Raw genomic sequence first — 19,303 nt, 5'->3', positions numbered from 1 at the left:
GATCTCATCTAGATAAGATTCCATGTCAAAAAGACTTTCCGCAAATTAGAAACTCCAACCAAACCACACAGAAATGCTGTCCAGATGTTGATGTTTTTTTCCTTTATCTCATATAAACCATAAAATGCAGTAGCATCTGTCACATGACAAGCATCAGCTATACAGAGTTGAGCATTCATTTAGCCACACCAACAGTAGCGCTTTTGAGTAGTATCTGTCATGATTTTTAGCTACAGTACCTTCACCTAAATATTTTGTAGGAATTTGAAGGACATAGTTTTTACGACATAATCAAGTTTTAAATTGGAGTTGAACGGCTTCTTTGTAGGAAGATGGTAGAGAAAACACATGACGATATTCATCTTAGGCAGTAACAGTCAGTTTTTTTTAATAAAATGTTATAGCGTTACAACTCTTTCCCCCCCATCAGTCTTCATTTGCTTTCCTGTTTCCAAAATGCATCAGTTACAATCCTGTTAAAGATGAGTTAGACGGCTTTCAAGGCAGCCACTGCAACTAAAAGGTTGAAGTTTACCAAACGTGGAATCTGGTAATGTAGTCCATATCCTTCACTCCTAGCGCTTCCCATGTTTGGCTTTTTGGTGGCAGAACGTGGACGCCCTGTTGTGCTTGTACGTGTGGAGAGCCAATAGGAAGATGTTGAAGTCCAATCCAACGTCTGGTCCCTTGAACCGTTTGCACCCCCTCTCCCCCCCGCAAACATTCCAGTTTCTAACAGCGCCGACTTGGCCAGGTACCCAGAGGTGACCACTGCAGCCCTGACAGGGGAATCATCGTGGCTGAAGTCCCGTACATCAGCTCCCAGAGGGGGCTCTGTGTAAGAGGCAAAGTGCCACTCCCCCCCGGGAGTCACCATGTGGGCCTGTCCGCAGGTCGGCCTAGTGTAGCAAGGACAGCCCAAAACAATGGCACGGGTGTGCTCAGCCCAGCCCAAGAGCTTAGTAATGTTCTCCTCCTCCTCGCAAGCCCAAGGATTATCCCCTAGTGTCAGCAACTCAAGGCCAATCAGCCGATCCAGAACCCCCTCTGCCACCCAGGAGAAGCGGTTGCCATGCAGGTAGAACCGGCTCAACCTGGGCAAACGGTCCAACGAGCCCGGCAAGATCTGAACCAGGTAGTTGTGGGACAAATCCACACTCTCCAGATTGTGAGGCATATTTGTGGGGACTGTCCAAAACCGATTGTGACTCAAGTTGAGCGCGTGAAGACTTGGCAGGGTGTTGTTGATGAAGACCACCCTCTCCAGCTCGTTGGCAGACAGATCCAGAACCCTCAGGTTCCAGTGGTAGGCGGTGTCATTTTTGTCAAGGGATCGGAGCTGGTTCCCTGCTGCACGGATGTCCCAAAGGGCCCGAGGCAGGGAGGAGGGCAGGTGGCCCATTCGATTGTAGGACACATCCAGGGTACGAAGGTGGGCATAGTGGCTTAATTGGTCCCCAAGACCGGGTAGGCTGTTCAGAAAGAAGAATTCCTTTTTTATTAATTGGATGTCACTTACACAATAGGTAGTTCAAATGTTATCAGCTACCCAAGATGGTGCACCCTCCTCCCTAGCCCACAGGCCTTCTCCATCTCAAGGTTAGCATATCTGTGGGTACATGCTGATGGAATTGTACCTGTTGTGGGAGAGGTTGAGGAAGCGGATGTTGTGCTGCAGACCGGGAGGAAGCTGGGTCAGACCTCGGAAGGAGCAGTCCACCACACGGTGTCCCCGGCTGCAGGAGCACACAGAGGGGCAGATGGACAGGACCCAGCCCCCCAGGAACCCAGAAAGAATCAGCAGGAGCAGGCCGGCCAGTGGGGCACAGTTGAGGGGGGGCATGGCGAGGGCTCTGCAATGATAAAGAAAGGGAAAGATGCTGGAGGTTGTTGGAAGCTTTGGGGGTGTACAGATACAGATCATGTCGATAGTTGTTCCAGAAAAAGGAAATTTTTATCGGTCCAAAATGGCTGATTCTTTGGACCTTCGTATTCATTCACGTTATTTATTTATTAATTGCTTCAACCTCCACTTAAAATCTAAATATATTCTTAACAGGCAAGAAATGCGGTGACAACCTGTAAGAAGCCATTACCTGACTGAGGTTAACTTATAGCTTTGGGCACTACAAACGTAAAGATTAATGACACAATAGCATCGCATGGCTTAAAAAAAGGAATAGAATTGTGTGAGCACCCAGGCACAGCAGAAAAACACTTGGGTTAATCAATCCTGTGGCTGCCTAAGACTGAAATGGTCTTTTAGTACTGCGTGTGCGTCACCCGTCCGAAAGACAGGAAGAGCTAGGGTCAGTCCATCAATCTTAAAGAACATAATATATCAACTCTGCTACACGAACACCTCCTCTATTCTTCCTTCCTCTTCTTTCCTCCCACATCATTTGCAGCTACTGTGAAAATTGAACAATGTGTACTAGGCTAAATGCTAAGTGCTTTAGGTTAGGATCAGACCAATCTGATTGGTTTAATGGCTCTGATGCAGTTGACAAGGGTCCTAGTCAGACTGTGAGCTCCTGCCAGAGAGTTGGGGAGCTCGGAAATACTGCAGTGAGCGCCGGCTGAATAAATTTAGGGTGGTACACACACACACATAGTCAAATCTTGAAATGTTGGATACAGCATGCGAGGGGCAGCACAGGATTGTTTGTTGTGCTACCAGATACCTCTGTCGCAAGTTACATGCATAGTTTTCTAGAAACTTCTTCAGGTCATATCACACTGTGATTTAATCTTACTGGGATCACATACTTTACCAAAATGCACAAGGTATAAAATGTACAAAACATAAATACATTTGATTTGTTTATGGGGTACATATGACGTGTCAAATTGAAAATGGCAATGGATGCATATTCTGGTGTCTGGTTCTGGAGATGAGTAATAAACAGGCATAGCCTGGCGTAGACACATATCCTACTGCAGTCTACTGGACCAAAGTGGTAATACTAATCACAGCTCTGTAAATGTGTGTATGCATGTGCGCATGTGTTGGCACGAGAGTGCATTCCTCGCAGTTTTTCTTTCCATGCCGAACTGTATATCACTCACCTGATCCTTTCCATGTCTTCAGAAAGTCATCTCTATGCTCCTGTCCTTTCTCTCTCTATTCACCTTTGTTTTCCTTTCTGGCTGTTCTCTCAAGCTGCGTAGCAGAGAAAATGATTGGATAGTTAAATGTCAGGTTTTTATCTGTCCTCATTACTTACTCTTACTAGAATTCCTTTTCTCTTTTTTTTTTTCCTTTTTGATTTGTCGGCTGGCTCAATATCTGTCACTCTGGATCCTGTCCTCTCACTTCGTTTTCGGTCGTCTTCTCCTCTTCTGTCAAAGGTGTTTCTCTGTCCTTTCCCCTTGTCCCCCCCCCCTTTCTCACCTCGCTCGGGGCTAGTTCTGTGTTGGTGCTGGGGTGTGCAGCCAGCCTCTCTCTCTCAGCCGTCCTGCCGGCTTCGTCCTGGCATGGCAGAGCGAGGTGCCCTCAATAGCACCAGCCTCCTCCACAACGCTCCTCTGCAGGCTCCTGACGCGCACTGCATGGGGGGGGGGGGGAAAGGAACGTCTGGGAGCTGAAGAGGGAGGGAGGAGTGGAGGGATAAATGCAGCACAGAGCCGGCCCACTCTGCTGCTGATGGGGAGGGGGGCCGGGGGGGGGGGGGGGCGAGGGTAGGGAGGAGGAAAGCTGCTGCTGACTCCAATCTTTTTAACGTCAGGATCCGTGCACTCCACAAAAGGAAGTCTCTCTACCTATCCAGGCTTTCACTCTTACACACTCTCTCTGTCCTCATGTTTCAGTGGAGACTCACATGGGGACATTTTAACATTCTTTTAAACCTCCACGAACAAAGACACACACCCTTGTACCCAGTACAGTTTAGGTACAGGCAGCCACTCTGCAGCTGATACTACCCAGCTGGGTGACATTGTTCTGAATCAGTAGGCACGAACATTCTCTCCCCTCTGTCACACGCGCACACACAGGCAAACACTGCCCCCACCCCTCTTAACAGGGAAGCTGTCTTACATCCGACGCCTGCAACTGCAGACTACGCTCATAGTCACTCTGCAAGTTAACACAGCCACATGTGTTCAGATGTTACATTCTACATGATTCTTGATGCCACCACACCCTTCCTGTACATCAAAATACACTGTTACATTGAGCCGTTTATTTTTAAATGCTTTTATTTGACGACGTCTCAACTCTTAATTTGTCTCTCCGTTTACTGCCGCACTAATAGCCATCACACCATTTCCATTCTTCAAGTTTATACAGAATGGTAGTTACCAGCTACCGTTGTCAGTTCAACTTTGGTTTTAACATCCCTCTTTCCCTCCGTTTAGGAACATTAGTGTGGCTAGCATAGCGTGTCGCTTTATCTTTGAGGGGTAGTCTGCCTTCGCCTCTCCGGGACTCTTCCCTTCCCTCCATCTGCAGGAACCCTCTTGCCAGTCTGTAATAAAAACTGTGCTCCGGTCAAATGTGCTGAGCCAGGAGGTAGTTTTATGATGACTGTGCCCTCGTAATGGTCATACCTTTGCCTAAGAAATATACAACATTGAAACAATACAACTTTATTGATCCCAGTACGTATCGGTTACGTATCTGTTAAATTTTTATCTCAATATATAACAGCCTAACTGTAATAGCATAATTACAAAAAGACAGATACAGAATTATTCAGTCGTAACACAAAGGGACAATTTAGAGCAATAGGTTTACTGTCAGGGCTTATGCCACTCTTTGACACAGTGCCAGATATCCAAGACCACTGATGGTGAATGTCTTGTGACTCAAATGTCTACTTCACTCCCTCTTCCTTCCGCTCTGCAATGCTCCGTGTTTCACTTCACCCAGACCAGAGGGTACAGTCCACCCAACCTTACAGTCCTGTCTCTCATACATGTATCTTTGTGTAGGTGTGCGTGTTTCCCCTCATGGAATCACACACACACGCACAGGATAGTTGTGTTGGACCACCGACCAGCTTGCGGTGAGACGAGTTATCATTTTGTTACCTAAGGCCATGCATTGCATGTGGTGGAGTCAGTCTGCTGGTTTTGCTGCTACTGCAGGCTAAATGGTTCAGTTATGGACCAGACTAGATTACACAGTAGACCTTGGTGGTCTATTCACAATCATCTGTTCAGAAAGGCAACTCATAAAGGAGGAGGCAACATCAATCAAAAGTGTGCAACTGCATAGAAACACCAGGCAGCTTTGCCAGTAGAGGAAAGGGCTACTAGTGCTAGAAGAGTTACTAGTGCTAGAAGAGTTACTAGGGCTAGAAGAGTTACTAGTGCTAGAAGAGTTACTAGGGCTAGAAGAGTTACTAGGGCTAGAAGAGTTACTAGGGCTAGAAGAGTTACTAGTGCTAGAAGAGTTACTGGTGCCAAACCAATATCAGCGTTTTACTTCCGATTGAGATGCAGATATGAATAGATGAGTTTTGAAGTTGAAATGTTGTTTTCATAAACTGTTCGTTTTCAGGAAGGAAATAGTTATTCACACCTTTTCTTAAAGTGACAAACCCCTACATTGGAACAAAGTTAAATGTTGGGTTAGTCATACCACTATGCCCTAGCTCATTAACTAGATCACCTTTGTTTGAATGAATAGAATGGAGTGCAGTCAATGGGTTGTTCAGACAACCCATTGACGTTAGACGTTGTCTAAACTGAAAATACTTGTGTGGTTTTACTCTCTCGTGGTTTTATATTTAGCTGCTCCTCATGCTTTTGTCTGCCCTTTCTCATTCACTCATTTACTTAGATATAAGCACAGGCACTCACAAATACGAGAAACAACACAAGGTCTCAAGTTATTTTTCTGTTCCTGATTTTCTTGTCTGTACATTTTTCTCTTAGAGAGTGTGAAGAGGGGAAGAGAGTGAGAGAGCTCTGAATTGATAGCTGCTGTATCTTCCGGGTGACAGACTTTATAGAGGAGGATAAAGCAGGTGCTGGGGTTTGGTATCTGGTCTGCAGGGCTGGAGGAGGGAGGCAGTGGCGTTTGACAAGCACCATCCACAAGGGATGAATTGTGGTCTGAACCTTCGCAACAGAGGTTTTTTACGGAATGTTCCAGGCTTAGCATAAAGCAGTGTACCATATAAACCTCACCTGGTATTTCAGTACATTTGTTTTGTATAAATATGTAAATCTTTCTCTTTTGTTGGAGAAAATGGTATTTGGTTGCAGTTCTTCATGTCATATATTGTGGTTTTTTGGCAGATGAGAAAGGGTGGATGTTTGTCATTTCCATCTGCTGTGTGTTGCCTTCCCGTTTTCAGTTCTCAGAAACTTGAAATATATTTAAAGGCACATCACTAAGACCTGTATGCAGTACATTCTAATTTGGTCTAGTGACTAAAACAATTGACAGCCCTATCTCAGTAGACATTTTCTTGTTCTCAATAAATGCACTTCTTATCTACTACTTGAAAATAAGTCTCACTTTTAGGCAAAGCAAACAAATGCTGATTCAGGTGCAGGACTGTGGCTACAGGGAAAAGCAGACACCACGGAGACACCACCATAATTTTTTGTCATGATAGTTCTTACGTGGACATGGGTAAAGGGGGAGCAGGGGGAATAATGGCACCAGCCGTGTTTGGTACACTGGGGATGGCATCAGGACGGGGACTCAGGTCAATGTCCATCAAAGGTAGAGAGTCTTTAGGTGGTGAAAGAGGGTGAACAAGTAAGTGGTCTGAATTTGAGGCTGTGTCTTCAGTGGTAGCAGGTGTCTTGGGGTCATCATTGTCATGGTCGGTTGATGGGATCGTTGGAGAGATTGAACTCGGAGATTCCTTATCCTCGATTTTTTTTTCTCCCAATTTGGTCTCGTTGCTTGGTTCCACCTCTCCAGCACTTAACTCCCTTCCAAATGTACTTTGTGGAATATCCTCCATGTTGTAGTCTGTATTTGTCTCCTGAAGCAAAGACAGCCTCGTGGACAACCTCTGAGGCAGGAATCCCACTAAAGAAATACGCTGTGATCCTCTTAAGTGGACTTGTCCGTTGTCGTCATCATCAACTACACCGTCCAGGAAAGGGGAGGGGCCAGCCCATTCTGTGTTCATTATCTGTTTTCTCTGTAGCCTTCGTTTCTTCATGAAGATGATGACAAAACCGAGCATCATAATTATTATTGCTCCACCAATCAGTACCGCCACCACTGTGCCGTGCTTACCCGCCTCTTTGGGTTTTTTCTGATTTGTTGCCTTTGTTGGTCGATCAATTGGTTCTCTTTTTGTTGTGACTGCAGTGGTAGTGGAAACAATTACCGTCATCTCTGTGTTGACCACTTGAGTGATGAGGCCCTTGGTGCTGGTAGTCATGTCAACAGCCTTACTCACTGTGGTTGGTGTTGTAGGGTTTGTTTCAGACATGAATGTTGAACTAGGGTCAGTGGAGTCTGAGGTTGTAGCAGCAAGCTGGTCTGTTGGTTGTTCATCAATGGATTTTGTCGAGGTGGTCGTCATTTCCGGGATTGAAACTTGTGATGGGGTGGTTGGGAGAGGACCTTCACTGGCTGTTGTACTTGAATCTCTCTTCAAGTCTTCTCCTCGCACAACCACAACTGATGTCACTCCTGATTGGTCTTTGGTTGTGTTGGGTTGCATTGTCTTTGTGGAGGTGTTGAAGTATGATTCCATCCCTGGAGTGGTTGGATCTGGTCTGGTTTGAATGATTGGCCTTGAACGGTTGTCAGAGATCCAAGTTTGAGTCGACAGTTCTATTGTAGCTTCAGGGTTTTGGCTGGATTTCAGGGTGTGTGTGGATTTCGTGTTTTGTTGGGCCAATGTAAATGATTTTGTCTGGTCAGTTAAAATGACCTCATCATTCCTTGAACTGGTGAAGTGGGTGAGCTGTTCAGGTGTCACAGTGCCATTCAATCCCAGTGGCAGCATCCACAGAACCAGAACAAAGGCAAAGTGCAATCCTTCCATTGTTGTCTTCTCAGAATTATGATGCATCTGGGTGTTTGATAAAGAAAGGAAATGTTTTGTGAAATTTCGGCATTCATGCATGATATCTCTGTTTCATAATGCTAGTTGTTTTATAAATGTTTAAGCTCAAGGAAGTTTGAGCAAAATGGCATTGCTGTGAAATATAAAGGCTTGATTTCCTTTTTGTTCCTCTACATAATTTGTGCCCATACCAACATGTTTTACTTTCAAGCTGGTCTACTTCACAAGTCAGTTATGCTATTTTGGGTGCATTTTAAATTCAATAAAATTGCTCACAATTAAAATAACACTTTCCTCACTTTTAAAGAGCTTTACATTGTTCATACACACAAATTGTCTTACAATTATCATTACCACTGAGTCCACCGGTAGATGGATTAAGGGTCATCAACATATATAGCGCAATATATCATGGCCAAAGTACAAAGGAAAGGTTACTGTAACCAAATACTTGCAAACGTTAGAAGGGAAGGGTATTAGGAATATAAATTGAACTTACCTAAACTAGTTTTACCACCGTCATAGTTGTGCTCACTGTTCTGAAAGCAGCAGTTTAATTACGGATAGGGCCCCGAGTCTGTCAGAATAAGGAACCCACTGTTGCTCCACTTACAGGAAGTAACGGTTGTGAAAGCGGTTGTGAAACCGGAAAAAAGAGACCCTAAACTTCACACTTGATTATCAGTTTTTTGTTTGATCTTTGCAGTCTTCCGGTAATGTCCTACACAAAAGTTAGCCTTATACACACACACACACACACACACACACACACACACACACACACACACACACACACACACACACACACACACACACACATGCTGTACATGTGGTCCCAGCAGTGAATTGAATCAATCTTAGTTTAAGGACCTGTAACCAACAAGCTATATCTGTCAACAGAGTGAAATTTTTCAGTCGTCAGTGTCGTAGCTTTTACAGCTACGACACTGACATCTTTAATTCACTATATTAAAACACTCAATGCTATCATAGGAGGCCATTACAGAGGATATACTTGATTTTGTTAACACTATATGAACAATTAATTTAAGCATATTTTTCCACAGCTACCTGTTTCATACTGCACTGTGTTAATTGGGTGTGCTCAAGCCTTCGGCGAGAGCACAACCTTTGTTCTCTCACATATATATTATTATTATTTCTTTTTGCCCCCCTAAAACTCAGTCAATATTTGGCCTACATAGACAACCTAGGTGTCAAAGGTTTCGTCTTGGTAGCGATTGAGTTGCTTCTATTGGGATTTACGTTCCGTTGCATGGTTTAAGTGGAAATTACGTTTTTGTGGCGAAAAGTGAAGCTAACGGTGGCTAACTTGCTAGCCACAGTCAATGACGCTACTTACGTCACTAACGTCACGAAAACTCGCAGCTCGTTAACTTCTGGGAGATTGCTAAGCTAACTGCTTTACTGCAAGGGAGCTGCAGAAACGCCACAAGCAAAGAGGCCAGGGTGATAACTATTTACTAATTTTACTTTGTGATATGACACACAATTGTGACGTGTAATGTACAATATAAGCTGATTTTATTAAGGAAATACATCTACTTTCGGAAACAGTAGTCTACTATGTCACTGAAGTATTAGCATCATGACATTAGCCTCTGTTGGCCGGGCAACACATACTACAGTGGTCTATGATGCATCTGTTTTCAATCGTTAAAATAAACATTCCTCACATATACATTTTCGTTGTAGGATTTATTATGAAATTACATTACAAGTCAACGATTTGTGGGTGAAATTATCATTACCTGTGGTTTCAAACCAGTGTTGCTCACTGCAACGCTGTAGCCTACGCGAGACACTACAAAAACATCTACACAGCTGTAGGAAGTCAAACGGCGACAGAACATGTTCGGCACTCCCCTTACTTAAATCAAAAGTCTATCTAACTACTAACCTTAACTTCATTGCCACAGCCTAAACTTTGTCAATCTGTTCATGAAAATAAACCGTACCAACGGAACGTTAAATCCAATTCAACCAACGCAATCGCTACCAAGACGAACACAGCAGTAGTGTACTGTACTGTACTGTACAATTTACCGGGGAAGCTTCTCCACACAGGGCTATATCGCACTTGGCGTTGTTACTGACAATGATCGCTACCAATGAGCTTTTTATGAAAGCGATTTTCCACTAAATAAATGTCAAGCTTATTTACGTTTTTGGGGGCATATTTTCAGTTAGCAGATGGTACTGTTTGAATCGCGATTCCGCGATTCCATCTTCTACTGCTGGTAACGTCGTAGAATAATCTTCAAAGGGGGTTCTTTATTCATGAATGAATGCAATATGAGTAGGCTAAATTCCTTAAAATATCACGAGAAGGGAAAAACTTAAAAGGACGTTTAAGTCATAGAGATTAGGTCAATTTTTACACCGGTCTGCCAAATTTATTCGTTTTGATTCAACGATGAGGCTGCCTCTTGCAGGGGAAATGAGAAGACATCTATTTCATTCTACACTTCACTCGTATTTTCAGTTGTAAATGAGCAGCAAAAAAAATATTTTAAATCTATGTAATCTTTATGAATAATAAGTATGCATTTTCATATAAAATATACAGAAATATCAGTTGTAAAAATGTCATCCAAAAACTGACCCCTGTGCAACCGACGCAAGCAAGCACACCCTACAATTTCACCAGAAATTGTACCCTCTCTAGTTGGGTGTGCTTTGCCTTCGGCAAGGGCACAACCTTTGTTCTCTCACATATATATTTATTTATTATTGGGTGTGCTTTGCCTTCGGCAAGGGCACAACCTTTGTTCTCTCACATATATATTTATTATTGTTTATTTTCGCCCCCCTAAGGATCAGTCAATATTTGGACTACATACACAACGGCGGTGTCAAAAGGTTCGTCTTGGTAGCGATTGCGTTGGTTGTATTTTTATTTACGTTCCGTTGCATGGTTTAAGTAGAAATTGCGTTTTTGTGGTGAAAAGTGAAGCTAACTGTGGCTAATTTGCTAGCCACAGTCACTGACGTTACTACGTCACTAACGTCACGAAAACACGCGTGACTACCTGTAGCAGAACATTCGTTTCACATCTGTTAACTTGGGGGATAGCTAGGCTAACTATAGCTTTACTGCAAGGCAGCTGCAGGAACGCCACAAGCAAAGAGGCCAGGGTGATAACTATTTACTCATTTTACTTTGTGATGTGAAACACAATTATGAAATGTAATGTACAATATTAGCTGATATTATTAAGGAAGTAGGCCCACATCTACTTTTGGAAACGGTAATCTACTATTTCACTGAAGCATTAGCATCATGACATTAGCCTCTGTTGCCCGGGCAACACATACTACAGTGGTCTATGATGCATCTGTTTTCAATCTTTAAAATAAACATTCCTCACAAATACATTTTCGTTGTAGGATTTATTATGACATTACATTACAAGTAAACGATTTGTGGGTGAAATTATCATTACCTGTGGTTTCAAACCAGTGTTGCTCACTGCAACGCTGTAGCCTACGCGAGACACTACAAAAACATCTACACAGCTGTAGGAAGTCAAACGGCGACAGAACATGTTCGGCACTCCCCTTACTTAAATCAAAAGTCTATCTAACTGCTAACCTTAACTTCATTGCTACAGCCTAAACTTTGTCAATCTGTTCATGAAAATAATTAATTTCAGCCTAAACCGTACAACGGAACGTTAAATCCAATTCAGCCAACGCAATCGCTACCAAGACGAACACAGCAGTAGTCTACTGTACTGTAGTAGTACAATTTACCGGGGCAGCTTCTCCACACAGGGATAGCGCACTTTGCGTTGATACTGTTGTTACTTAATGATCGCTACCAGTGAGCTTTTCATGAAAGCGATTTTCCACTAAATAAATGTCAAGCTTATTTACGTTTTTGGGGGCATATTTTCAGTTAGAAGATGGTACTGTTTGAATCGCGATTCAATCTTCTACTGCCGGTAACGTCGTAGAATAATCTTCAAAGGGGGTTCTTTATTCATGAATGAATGCAATGAGTAGGCTAAATGCATGAAAATATCACGAGAAGGGAAAAACTTAAAAGGACGTTTACGTCATAGAGATTAGATAAGAAAACCATTAATACTACGCATAACAGCAATTTATTTGGAATTGGGTGTTAAAAAGAACAACTTTTATGCAGAGAGAATACAAAATCTCAGTTAAGAGAGTTAAGAGTTCTTAAACAGCTTGTGTAATGTGAAACAGAGACTAATTGATGCAACAAGGAGGCTGAATTCCATGGCTTTGCCCAGCCATATATGTCAATAGAAATTCAAAAGCTTGGGGAATTTTTTCATCTTGACTCTAAGGAATAATCATTTTGGCATGGTCCTTACATTTGTTTTGAATATGTTCTTTTTACCATACTTAAAAATGCATATACATATGCCTACCATCATGAACAAACTCCCCCCACCTGCCCCCATCTGTTAATCAAATATCCATAGTATTTAAAGCTATGATGTTTAAATTGCCTGGGCGTACCCATATGACAAGTCACTCACCTCCTTTTAAGATCCTGAACCTTAGCAGCAAGGGTAATTAACTTGTGCAGTTGGCAGAGATGCTCCATTCACTTGATTCAAATCTAGTTCCCCCACCACCCTGTCCAGTCTATCGCCCTTTCTACTGACCTTTATGATTTAAAAAGAGAGACAATCTAACTACTAAAAAGTTTCAAAGCAGACTACATGTTAATGACATTTTAAAAAAAAACAGAAGAAGCTCATACTAGGATGAAAGACCCTTGAAAGTCTCATATCATGCAAAAAATACTGGATACTTTGCCATGTAGCAAGCTGGGCTAAACTGTTTGCTGCAGATTACAATCATTTTTACAGGTCTTTATCTCAGCTAAAGGAGTACTGATGCCCTCTCACACCACTAGGGGCATGTTCTCCAGATTTTCAGGGACCTCCAAACAAGAATCCCTGGAGCTGAAGCTCTGCATCTGCATAGCCGTTTCCCCATGTCCAGAATCCACATTTTTTATCTTATTGGCTGGCCTCGCCTCTCCCTCGTCCTCTTTATTTTCTCTCTCGTTTTTATCTTCCTCCATCCCTTCTTCCTCCACCGTCTTTCTGTCCTCTTTCACCTCCTGCAACATGACGCTGGTGTCGCAGGGCCCCACTACCCCCCCCTCCTCTTCGAAATCCCTGCCCCAGTAGCCCTCACCGCTCGCCAGGTCAACATTGCTGCGTGACGGCCGCGGAGCTTCCACTCGTCTCTGCAGACGGCACACCTGGCGGGCTAGCACCAGAGTAGAGACCATCAAGCAGAGGATCAGGCCTCCAGTGGAGGCCACAGCAATCACACCAATATGGGGGTCGATCAAGCAGCCTGGGCCAGTGACATCAGTGGGGGTGTCAGTTGATGGCAGGGTTTCGTGCTGGGCTGATGTAGAATCACTTTCTGGTGCTTCCGTTTTGTTAATTGGTGAGGTAACTTCTGCTGACAAGTGGGCTCTGCGGAAGCTTAGTACCAAAAGGAAGACGTAGAGAGCTAATTTAGAACCTTCCATGGTACCTGAAGGATCAGGAAAGAACATTAGTACACAAACAATAGTTACATTTTGTTCAATTGTGAGGGTTGTCAATAATCAAATGCTTATATGCGTCCGTGGATGATCTTAAATCTGTTCATCTCTTTTTGTCTCAAAGGGGAGTTTAGTAGAAACTGTGTGCTTGTCAAATTTAAATGTTAATTAGCCCAGATACATCTTCTAAGCTAAATTGAATTTACATCTAATTAGTGATCTTCAAAAGGTTGGTTGTAAAATTTAAATTCCCTCTCCTCAAACTTAATCTAATTTTTTTGGCCCTAGCCCATATCCGAGGGTACTTTACCTCCAACCTTTTTGAAAGTCCAATCCAAGTGGTATATGTAAAGAATGTTGTGTACATCAAGGACAAACACGTTAATTATGAATGTCTAAAATAGTAAGGTGGCTCAGCCCAATTTACAGTATATCAAAATGTTAGTTCTTGAGTCGTGAATTGAATCTAACTAGGTGTGTCATCCACATCGAGTAAAATGAGACATAGCATTTTAAACTTGATTTAATGTATGTAATTGTGGGTTTAATTGAGCATTACTTACCTTTATATGAAGTGGTGGATTGCTGGGTGTGTGTGTGTGAAGGATAGAAGTTTGAAGTCTTAATCAGACCTGTTTAATGTGAGGATCAGTGAGTGACACTTCTGACTGAAGTCACTCTTGAGCTGTTTGGCAGACACATACACTTCCTGTGCTGTCCTTCTGGTCTCTTGAGTCAGGTTATTTTGGTGGCTGCTTGAACCTTATTTGCTTATTTGTAGCACAGATGTTTGTCACATACTAAAAGAAAGAAAAGAAAGAAGTGTGAGTTTGAATTGTTACATTCATTTCATCCTGGTTTAAGTCCTATCTAATGTCCGCCTACCCCTGATCTCCTTTAGGTTCAAGACCGGACAAATCAATGGTGACCTGCTGATCTATCATGTCCTCCTGACCCTCAAGCCCTACTACGCCAAGCCCTATGAAATCGTGGTGGATCTCACGCACGTAGGTCCCAGCAACCGCTTTAAGACGGACTTTCTCTCCAATTGGTTTGTGGTCTTCCCCGGCTTCGCCTATGAGAATGTGGCAGCTGTCTACGTCTATAACTGCAACACCTGGGTGCGGGAGTACACCAAGTATCACGAGAGGCTGCTGACCAACGTGAAGGGCAGCAAGCGGCTGCAGTTCATCGACTCACCGGCGAGGCTGGCGGAACACGTGGAGTCCGATCAGCAGAAACTGCCCGCAGCTACGCTAGCCTTGGAAGAAGACCTAAAAGTCTTCCACAATGCTCTCAAGTTGGCCCACAAGGACACCAAGGTCTCCATCAAGGTGGGTGTCTTAGTGTGGGCTCTGGGGTAGGGGGTGGGAGGCAATAAAATGGGAGCCAGACATGTGTCCTTAATCACTTTCTCTCCTCATGATACCTAACTGAGAGACTAATTCAGTCTCAGGGGTGGAGTCAATGTCATTGCATCTATTAAGGCCTGGATTAGCTTTAACCAAATAAAATGAGGATAAATGTATTATAACCAAAGATACGGAGTTCATTACCAGGCAACTAGTAACGCAACTTTGTGGGATTATTGGCCAGACTTTTCTTATGGCCTTGTCTTTCAATCAACCAAAATAAAGTCCACCTCCTCCTTTTTTCACCCTTCTCAGGTGGGATCCACTGCTGTCCAGGTGACCTCGGCCGAGCGGACGCGTGTCCTCGGCCAACCTGTCTTCCTCAACGACGTCTACTACGCCTCTGAGATTGAGGAGATCTGCCTGGTGGATGAGAGCCAGTTCACCCTCACCATGGCCAATCAGGGCACGCCGCTCACCTTCATGCACCAGGAGTGTGACGCCATCGTTCAGTCCATCATCCACATCCGAACCCGCTGGGAGCTCTCCCAGCCTGACTCCATTCCTCAGCACACCAAAATAAGGCCCAAAGATGTGCCGGGCACACTGCTCAACATTGCCCTGCTCAACCTGGGTAGTTCTGACCCCAGTCTCAGGTCAGTCAGCCACATGGTATTAGTCTGAGGGAAGGGGAGGCTGGGCCTCAGACTGTCAGAAGATTGATTGTGACCATTTCCATTAAGCTCCCATAGTTCAATTTTCTAGAGCGTTAATCTGTGAAATACACTCTTAATCTAACTCTCCCCTCTGTGTCAGGCTAATATGGTTTTGTTTGAACTGGATGATCCATGTAGGTCTGCTGCGTACAACCTCCTCTGTGCCTTAACCTGCACCTTCAACCTGAAGATTGAGGGCCAACTGCTGGAGACTTCAGGCCTGTGTATCCCAGCCAACAACACACTGTTCATAGTCTCTATCAGCAAGACTCTAGCTGCCAACGAGCCACATCTCACTCTTGAGTTCCTGGAAGAGTGCATCTCTGGTTTCAGCAAATCCAGTGCGTACACGCCCTGTGAAATTGCCATGTGTTCACTTGCTCACTAACTTGCTCTTTTCATCTCCCACTCGAACACACCACACACTTCCTGTGTTTTGTAGTCTTTGCATTACAAAGCCATACATGTCAACACTCTCACATTGACTCACACACACCCACTTTTCCCATTTTGGAGAATCTTATGCACACTGTTTGATTGTCTTGTCCATCAGTGTGTAAGAAGCCAAGTCTCAGTCGTAAGGCTTGGTAGACAGTTAATGAAATAAATGAAATGTCATTAATTTCAATAACAGTTCATGAAATAAGGACTCAATACATTGCATTTGTATCTGTTGTATTCTGTCATTTGGCGTAAACGTGATATGATACATCAAAGGAATCCTATTAACTTTCCACATTCTGACCCTTTTCAGTAAATTGAGCTTGTGTTTGTGCGCAGGTATTGAATTGAAACACCTGTGTCTGGAGTACATGACACCCTGGCTGCTCAACCTGGTGCGCTTCTGCAAGCACAATGATGACGCCAAGCGCCAGCGCGTCACCGCAATCTTGGACAAGCTGATCACAATGACCATCAATGAGAAGCAGATGTACCCTTCTATCCAGGCTAAGATCTGGGGGAGCCTAGGCCAGGTCAGGCTTCCTCTACCTCACACACACCATAGAGGGAAGTTGTCCTAAGGCAAATATTTAAGACCAGCTAAATTTCCTGCCTGTCGGCCATGCTGTACTATTAGTTTAGGAAAGTTTATAACCATGGATATGAGAGACTTCCACCGATGTCCTCATCCTGAAACTTTGTATCGCAACCCCTAGTTGTATATCTTTCGGCTGACAGAATTTACTCAATGCACTATAGAAGCTTTGGAGCCCAGTGAAAAGAAAGGCAATCATGGTGAAGCAAGATACTGAGAACGGATAGATATGGTCATTGTGTTGGCACAGTATGGAAAAGAAAACAAATGGATTGAAAGGCACATAGTGGGTTCTTTACCAGTTGTAGCGTTCATTTGTTGGTATTCACCAGCTTCCATTAAGGTTTTATTTAAGGTATTGTAAAAATGGGATGTTCCCTTGACAGTTTTCCCCTGAATTAATGTGTTGTGTTTTAGATGACTACAGTGCAGATATCCAGGTAATAACCCAATGGAGAATAATTCCACATTATTGACTCAGCTGAATAACGCACAATTAAGTTTTTGGCAGAAGGAAGGTTGAACCCTAAGCAGACTACTCACTTAAACAACTTCGTAGAACCAAGTGGGTGTGAGATGTTGACTTCTAGCCACTGTGCCCTCAGATTACAGACCTGTTGGATGTGGTGTTGGACAGCTTCATCAAGACCAGCGCTACGGGCGGCCTGGGCTCCATCAAGGCTGAGGTCATGGCGGACACGGCTGTAGCTCTAGCCTCTGGGAATGTCAAGCTGGTATCCAGCAAGGTGAGATCTCTATCATCTCAGTCAGGACATGCTAGGACTTTGTCAGCTTCTGAAGGCCACTCACAAATGTTTTGTATAGATTGATGCAGAGTAAGGCAACATGCGGCTGAGCGGTAAGGGAGTCGGGCTAGTAATCTGAAGGTTACTGGTTCGATTCCTGGCTGTGCCAAATGACGTTGTGTCCTTGGGCAAGGCACTTCACCCTACTTGCCTCGGGGGGAATGTCCCTGTACTTACTGTAAGTCGCTCTGGATAAGAGCGTCTGCTAAATGACTAAATGTAAATGTCAGTCCTTGTCCTCAATGAACTCTGGATTGCCTCTGCCTTTCTTTCCAAAAACTCATTACTCCTCTTATACAGAGAACATTGCAGTTAACATGTCAAACACATCAGTCTTTTAGATTTAAGTCTAGTAAAATCCTGGTGTTTAAATGACAAAGTGATTGATCAGTCCAATTAGTTTCTAAAAACCCCTGAACTGAAAGAAACACTAACACAGATATTCATATCAAATTGAATGTAACCTTTCTTACCAATTTCGGCTTCAGAATCCTGTCTCTTTCCTTATAGTATCCCAACTGAAAGTCATCCACTCAATGCCCATCATCTGTCTGGGTGTGCACTCTCCCAATTCTCCCTCCTACTGAAATAAACAAACACAGCACACAGAGACCAGACACACAATAGTAAGCCAGACCCTTGCTCCTATTATGGGATACACTGTAAGGCATGGCAGTGAATGGTAGTCATTGTGAAGATGTTTTGCTGAGGAGCAGCGAACAAAATCGGCAAGCATCCCAACTGCAAATCTTTTTTTAAGGGCCAATGGACCCATTTCAGATTAGACTCATTGTTGTGAGCATTTACCCTAATCTTATTTCTTGTTGATAGTGTACACTTAAATCAATAGGGTGGGCATTGTGTGGATGGCATGAGCCAGCCACTACTGATGTCATGACAGGCCAGCCTTTTGAGAACAATGTAGATATTGTATTTTCATGTTGGCCTCTTTGACACCCAAGGTTTGAGCCAATGGCCTCCTTTTGACAAAGAATGTTTCTCTTCTTAGCTTGCTATTAGGTCAACATACATCCTTACTGTAAACGAAAAGCATTATTCTAGACTGATGTGCATCCAACCTGGTCTTAAATACGAGACAGGCGTACAGACGTGTGATGGGAGGGGTTTTTAACTGCAGATTTTCATTGGTCTTGTCTGTGCTTTCGGGCTAGGTGATTGGTCGAATGTGCAAGATCATTGACAAGACGTGCCTGTCACCTACCCCAACCCTGGAGCAACACCTTATGTGGGATGACATCGCTATCTTGGCACGCTACATGCTGATGCTGTCCTTCAACAACTCCCTGGACGTAGCGGCTCACTTGCCCTATCTCTTTCACGTGGTGACGCTGCTGGTGGCCACGGGCCCCCTGTCCCTCCGAGCTTCCACGCATGGCCTGGTCATCAACATCATTCACTCACTTTGCACCTGCTCCCAGCTTAACTTCAGCGGTGAGGCCCCATTGCTTGGCTAACAAACTACCCCCACCTGGGATAGCATTAGCTTTAGGCTATGCACATACACATCTAGGGAGCTTTAATACGAAAATGTGTCTTGCTTCTTTTCTAGCTTTAAAGTCTATCTTGGCTAGCTATGAAAAAATGTTTTGGTTAGATGGTAAAAATTTGAATGCTGTTTTTTTGAGGATATATGTATGGTCAAATAGCATTTTCCAGAGCCATGTCTCCTGGTGCTGCACCCATGCTTTACTGAATTGAAAATGTATAATAATATTCAACACAATTTGGGAATGTTGTTCCAGCAGTGAACCATGAAATGGTTTTACAAGAGGCTTTATGATTTCGTTTAAGCGCCATACATTCTTCTTTGTGTAG

The 19,303-nt window shown here is 43.7% G+C and overlaps 4 protein-coding genes across 11 annotated transcripts in view; 1 reads left to right on the top strand and 3 right to left on the bottom strand.

Annotated features, from left to right (window-relative positions):
• Positions 1–19,303, top strand: part of LOC134028604 (neurofibromin) — a 57,279-nt gene that overhangs the window by 25,498 nt on the left and 12,478 nt on the right. For all 5 annotated transcript variants that reach the window (XR_009931559.1, XM_062472232.1, XM_062472230.1 and 2 more), the window contains 6 exons: positions 14,459–14,891; positions 15,225–15,565; positions 15,764–15,966; positions 16,406–16,599; positions 17,267–17,407; positions 18,640–18,919. Coding sequence is in view for 4 of the 5 variants with exons in the window: in XM_062472232.1 (XP_062328216.1) it covers positions 14,459–14,891; positions 15,225–15,565; positions 15,764–15,966; positions 16,406–16,599; positions 17,267–17,407; positions 18,640–18,919 (1,592 nt within the window). In the remaining variant the exon portion in view is untranslated. The remainder of the gene's footprint in view (positions 1–14,458; positions 14,892–15,224; positions 15,566–15,763; positions 15,967–16,405; positions 16,600–17,266; positions 17,408–18,639; positions 18,920–19,303) is intronic.
• Positions 88–3,563, bottom strand: omgb (oligodendrocyte myelin glycoprotein b). 4 transcript variants are annotated; one of them, XM_062473804.1, is made up of 4 exons: positions 3,395–3,563; positions 3,070–3,163; positions 1,638–1,853; positions 88–1,472 (listed from the first exon to the last, which is right to left on the bottom strand). In XM_062473804.1, the coding sequence occupies exons 2-4, from the start codon at positions 3,081–3,083 to the stop codon at positions 488–490; spliced, it is 1,215 nt and encodes a 404-aa protein (XP_062329788.1). In that variant the 5' UTR covers positions 3,084–3,163; positions 3,395–3,563; the 3' UTR covers positions 88–487. The 4 variants fall into 4 exon arrangements, with proteins under 4 accessions (XP_062329788.1, XP_062329791.1, XP_062329790.1 ...); XM_062473807.1 differs by lacking the exon at positions 3,070–3,163; XM_062473806.1 differs by lacking the exon at positions 3,395–3,563 and having other exon boundaries at positions 3,070–3,380.
• On the bottom strand, positions 4,575–8,568 carry LOC134029573 (protein EVI2B). The gene is made up of 2 exons (XM_062473734.1): positions 8,491–8,568; positions 4,575–7,997 (listed from the first exon to the last, which is right to left on the bottom strand). Exon 2 carries the CDS (start codon positions 7,995–7,997, stop codon positions 6,576–6,578), a length of 1,422 nt encoding a protein of 473 aa, XP_062329718.1. The 5' UTR covers positions 8,491–8,568; the 3' UTR covers positions 4,575–6,575.
• On the bottom strand, positions 12,103–18,067 carry LOC134028605 (uncharacterized). Its single transcript, XM_062472234.1, has 2 exons — positions 17,941–18,067; positions 12,103–14,357 (listed from the first exon to the last, which is right to left on the bottom strand). The coding sequence occupies exon 2, from the start codon at positions 13,567–13,569 to the stop codon at positions 12,898–12,900; it is 672 nt and encodes a 223-aa protein (XP_062328218.1). The 5' UTR covers positions 13,570–14,357; positions 17,941–18,067; the 3' UTR covers positions 12,103–12,897.

Source organism: Osmerus eperlanus, chromosome 11 (genome assembly GCF_963692335.1).
Source record: "Osmerus eperlanus chromosome 11, fOsmEpe2.1, whole genome shotgun sequence".
NCBI lineage: Eukaryota > Metazoa > Chordata > Actinopteri > Osmeriformes > Osmeridae > Osmerus > Osmerus eperlanus.
This window is presented reverse-complemented; position numbering and strand designations above follow the sequence as displayed.

Excerpts from the sequence above, each read along its gene's own strand:
- omgb (XM_062473804.1), bottom strand. Across the intron at positions 1,473-1,637 it reads CTCAACCTCTCCCACAACAG|CCTACCCGGTCTTGGGGACC; the intron begins GTACAATTCCAT and ends CTTTCTGAACAG.
- LOC134029573 (XM_062473734.1), bottom strand. The coding sequence starts at position 7,997 with ATGCATCATAATTCTGAGAAGACAACAATGGAAGGATTGCACTTTGCC.
- LOC134028605 (XM_062472234.1), bottom strand. The coding sequence starts at position 13,569 with ATGTTCTTTCCTGATCCTTCAGGTACCATGGAAGGTTCTAAATTAGCT.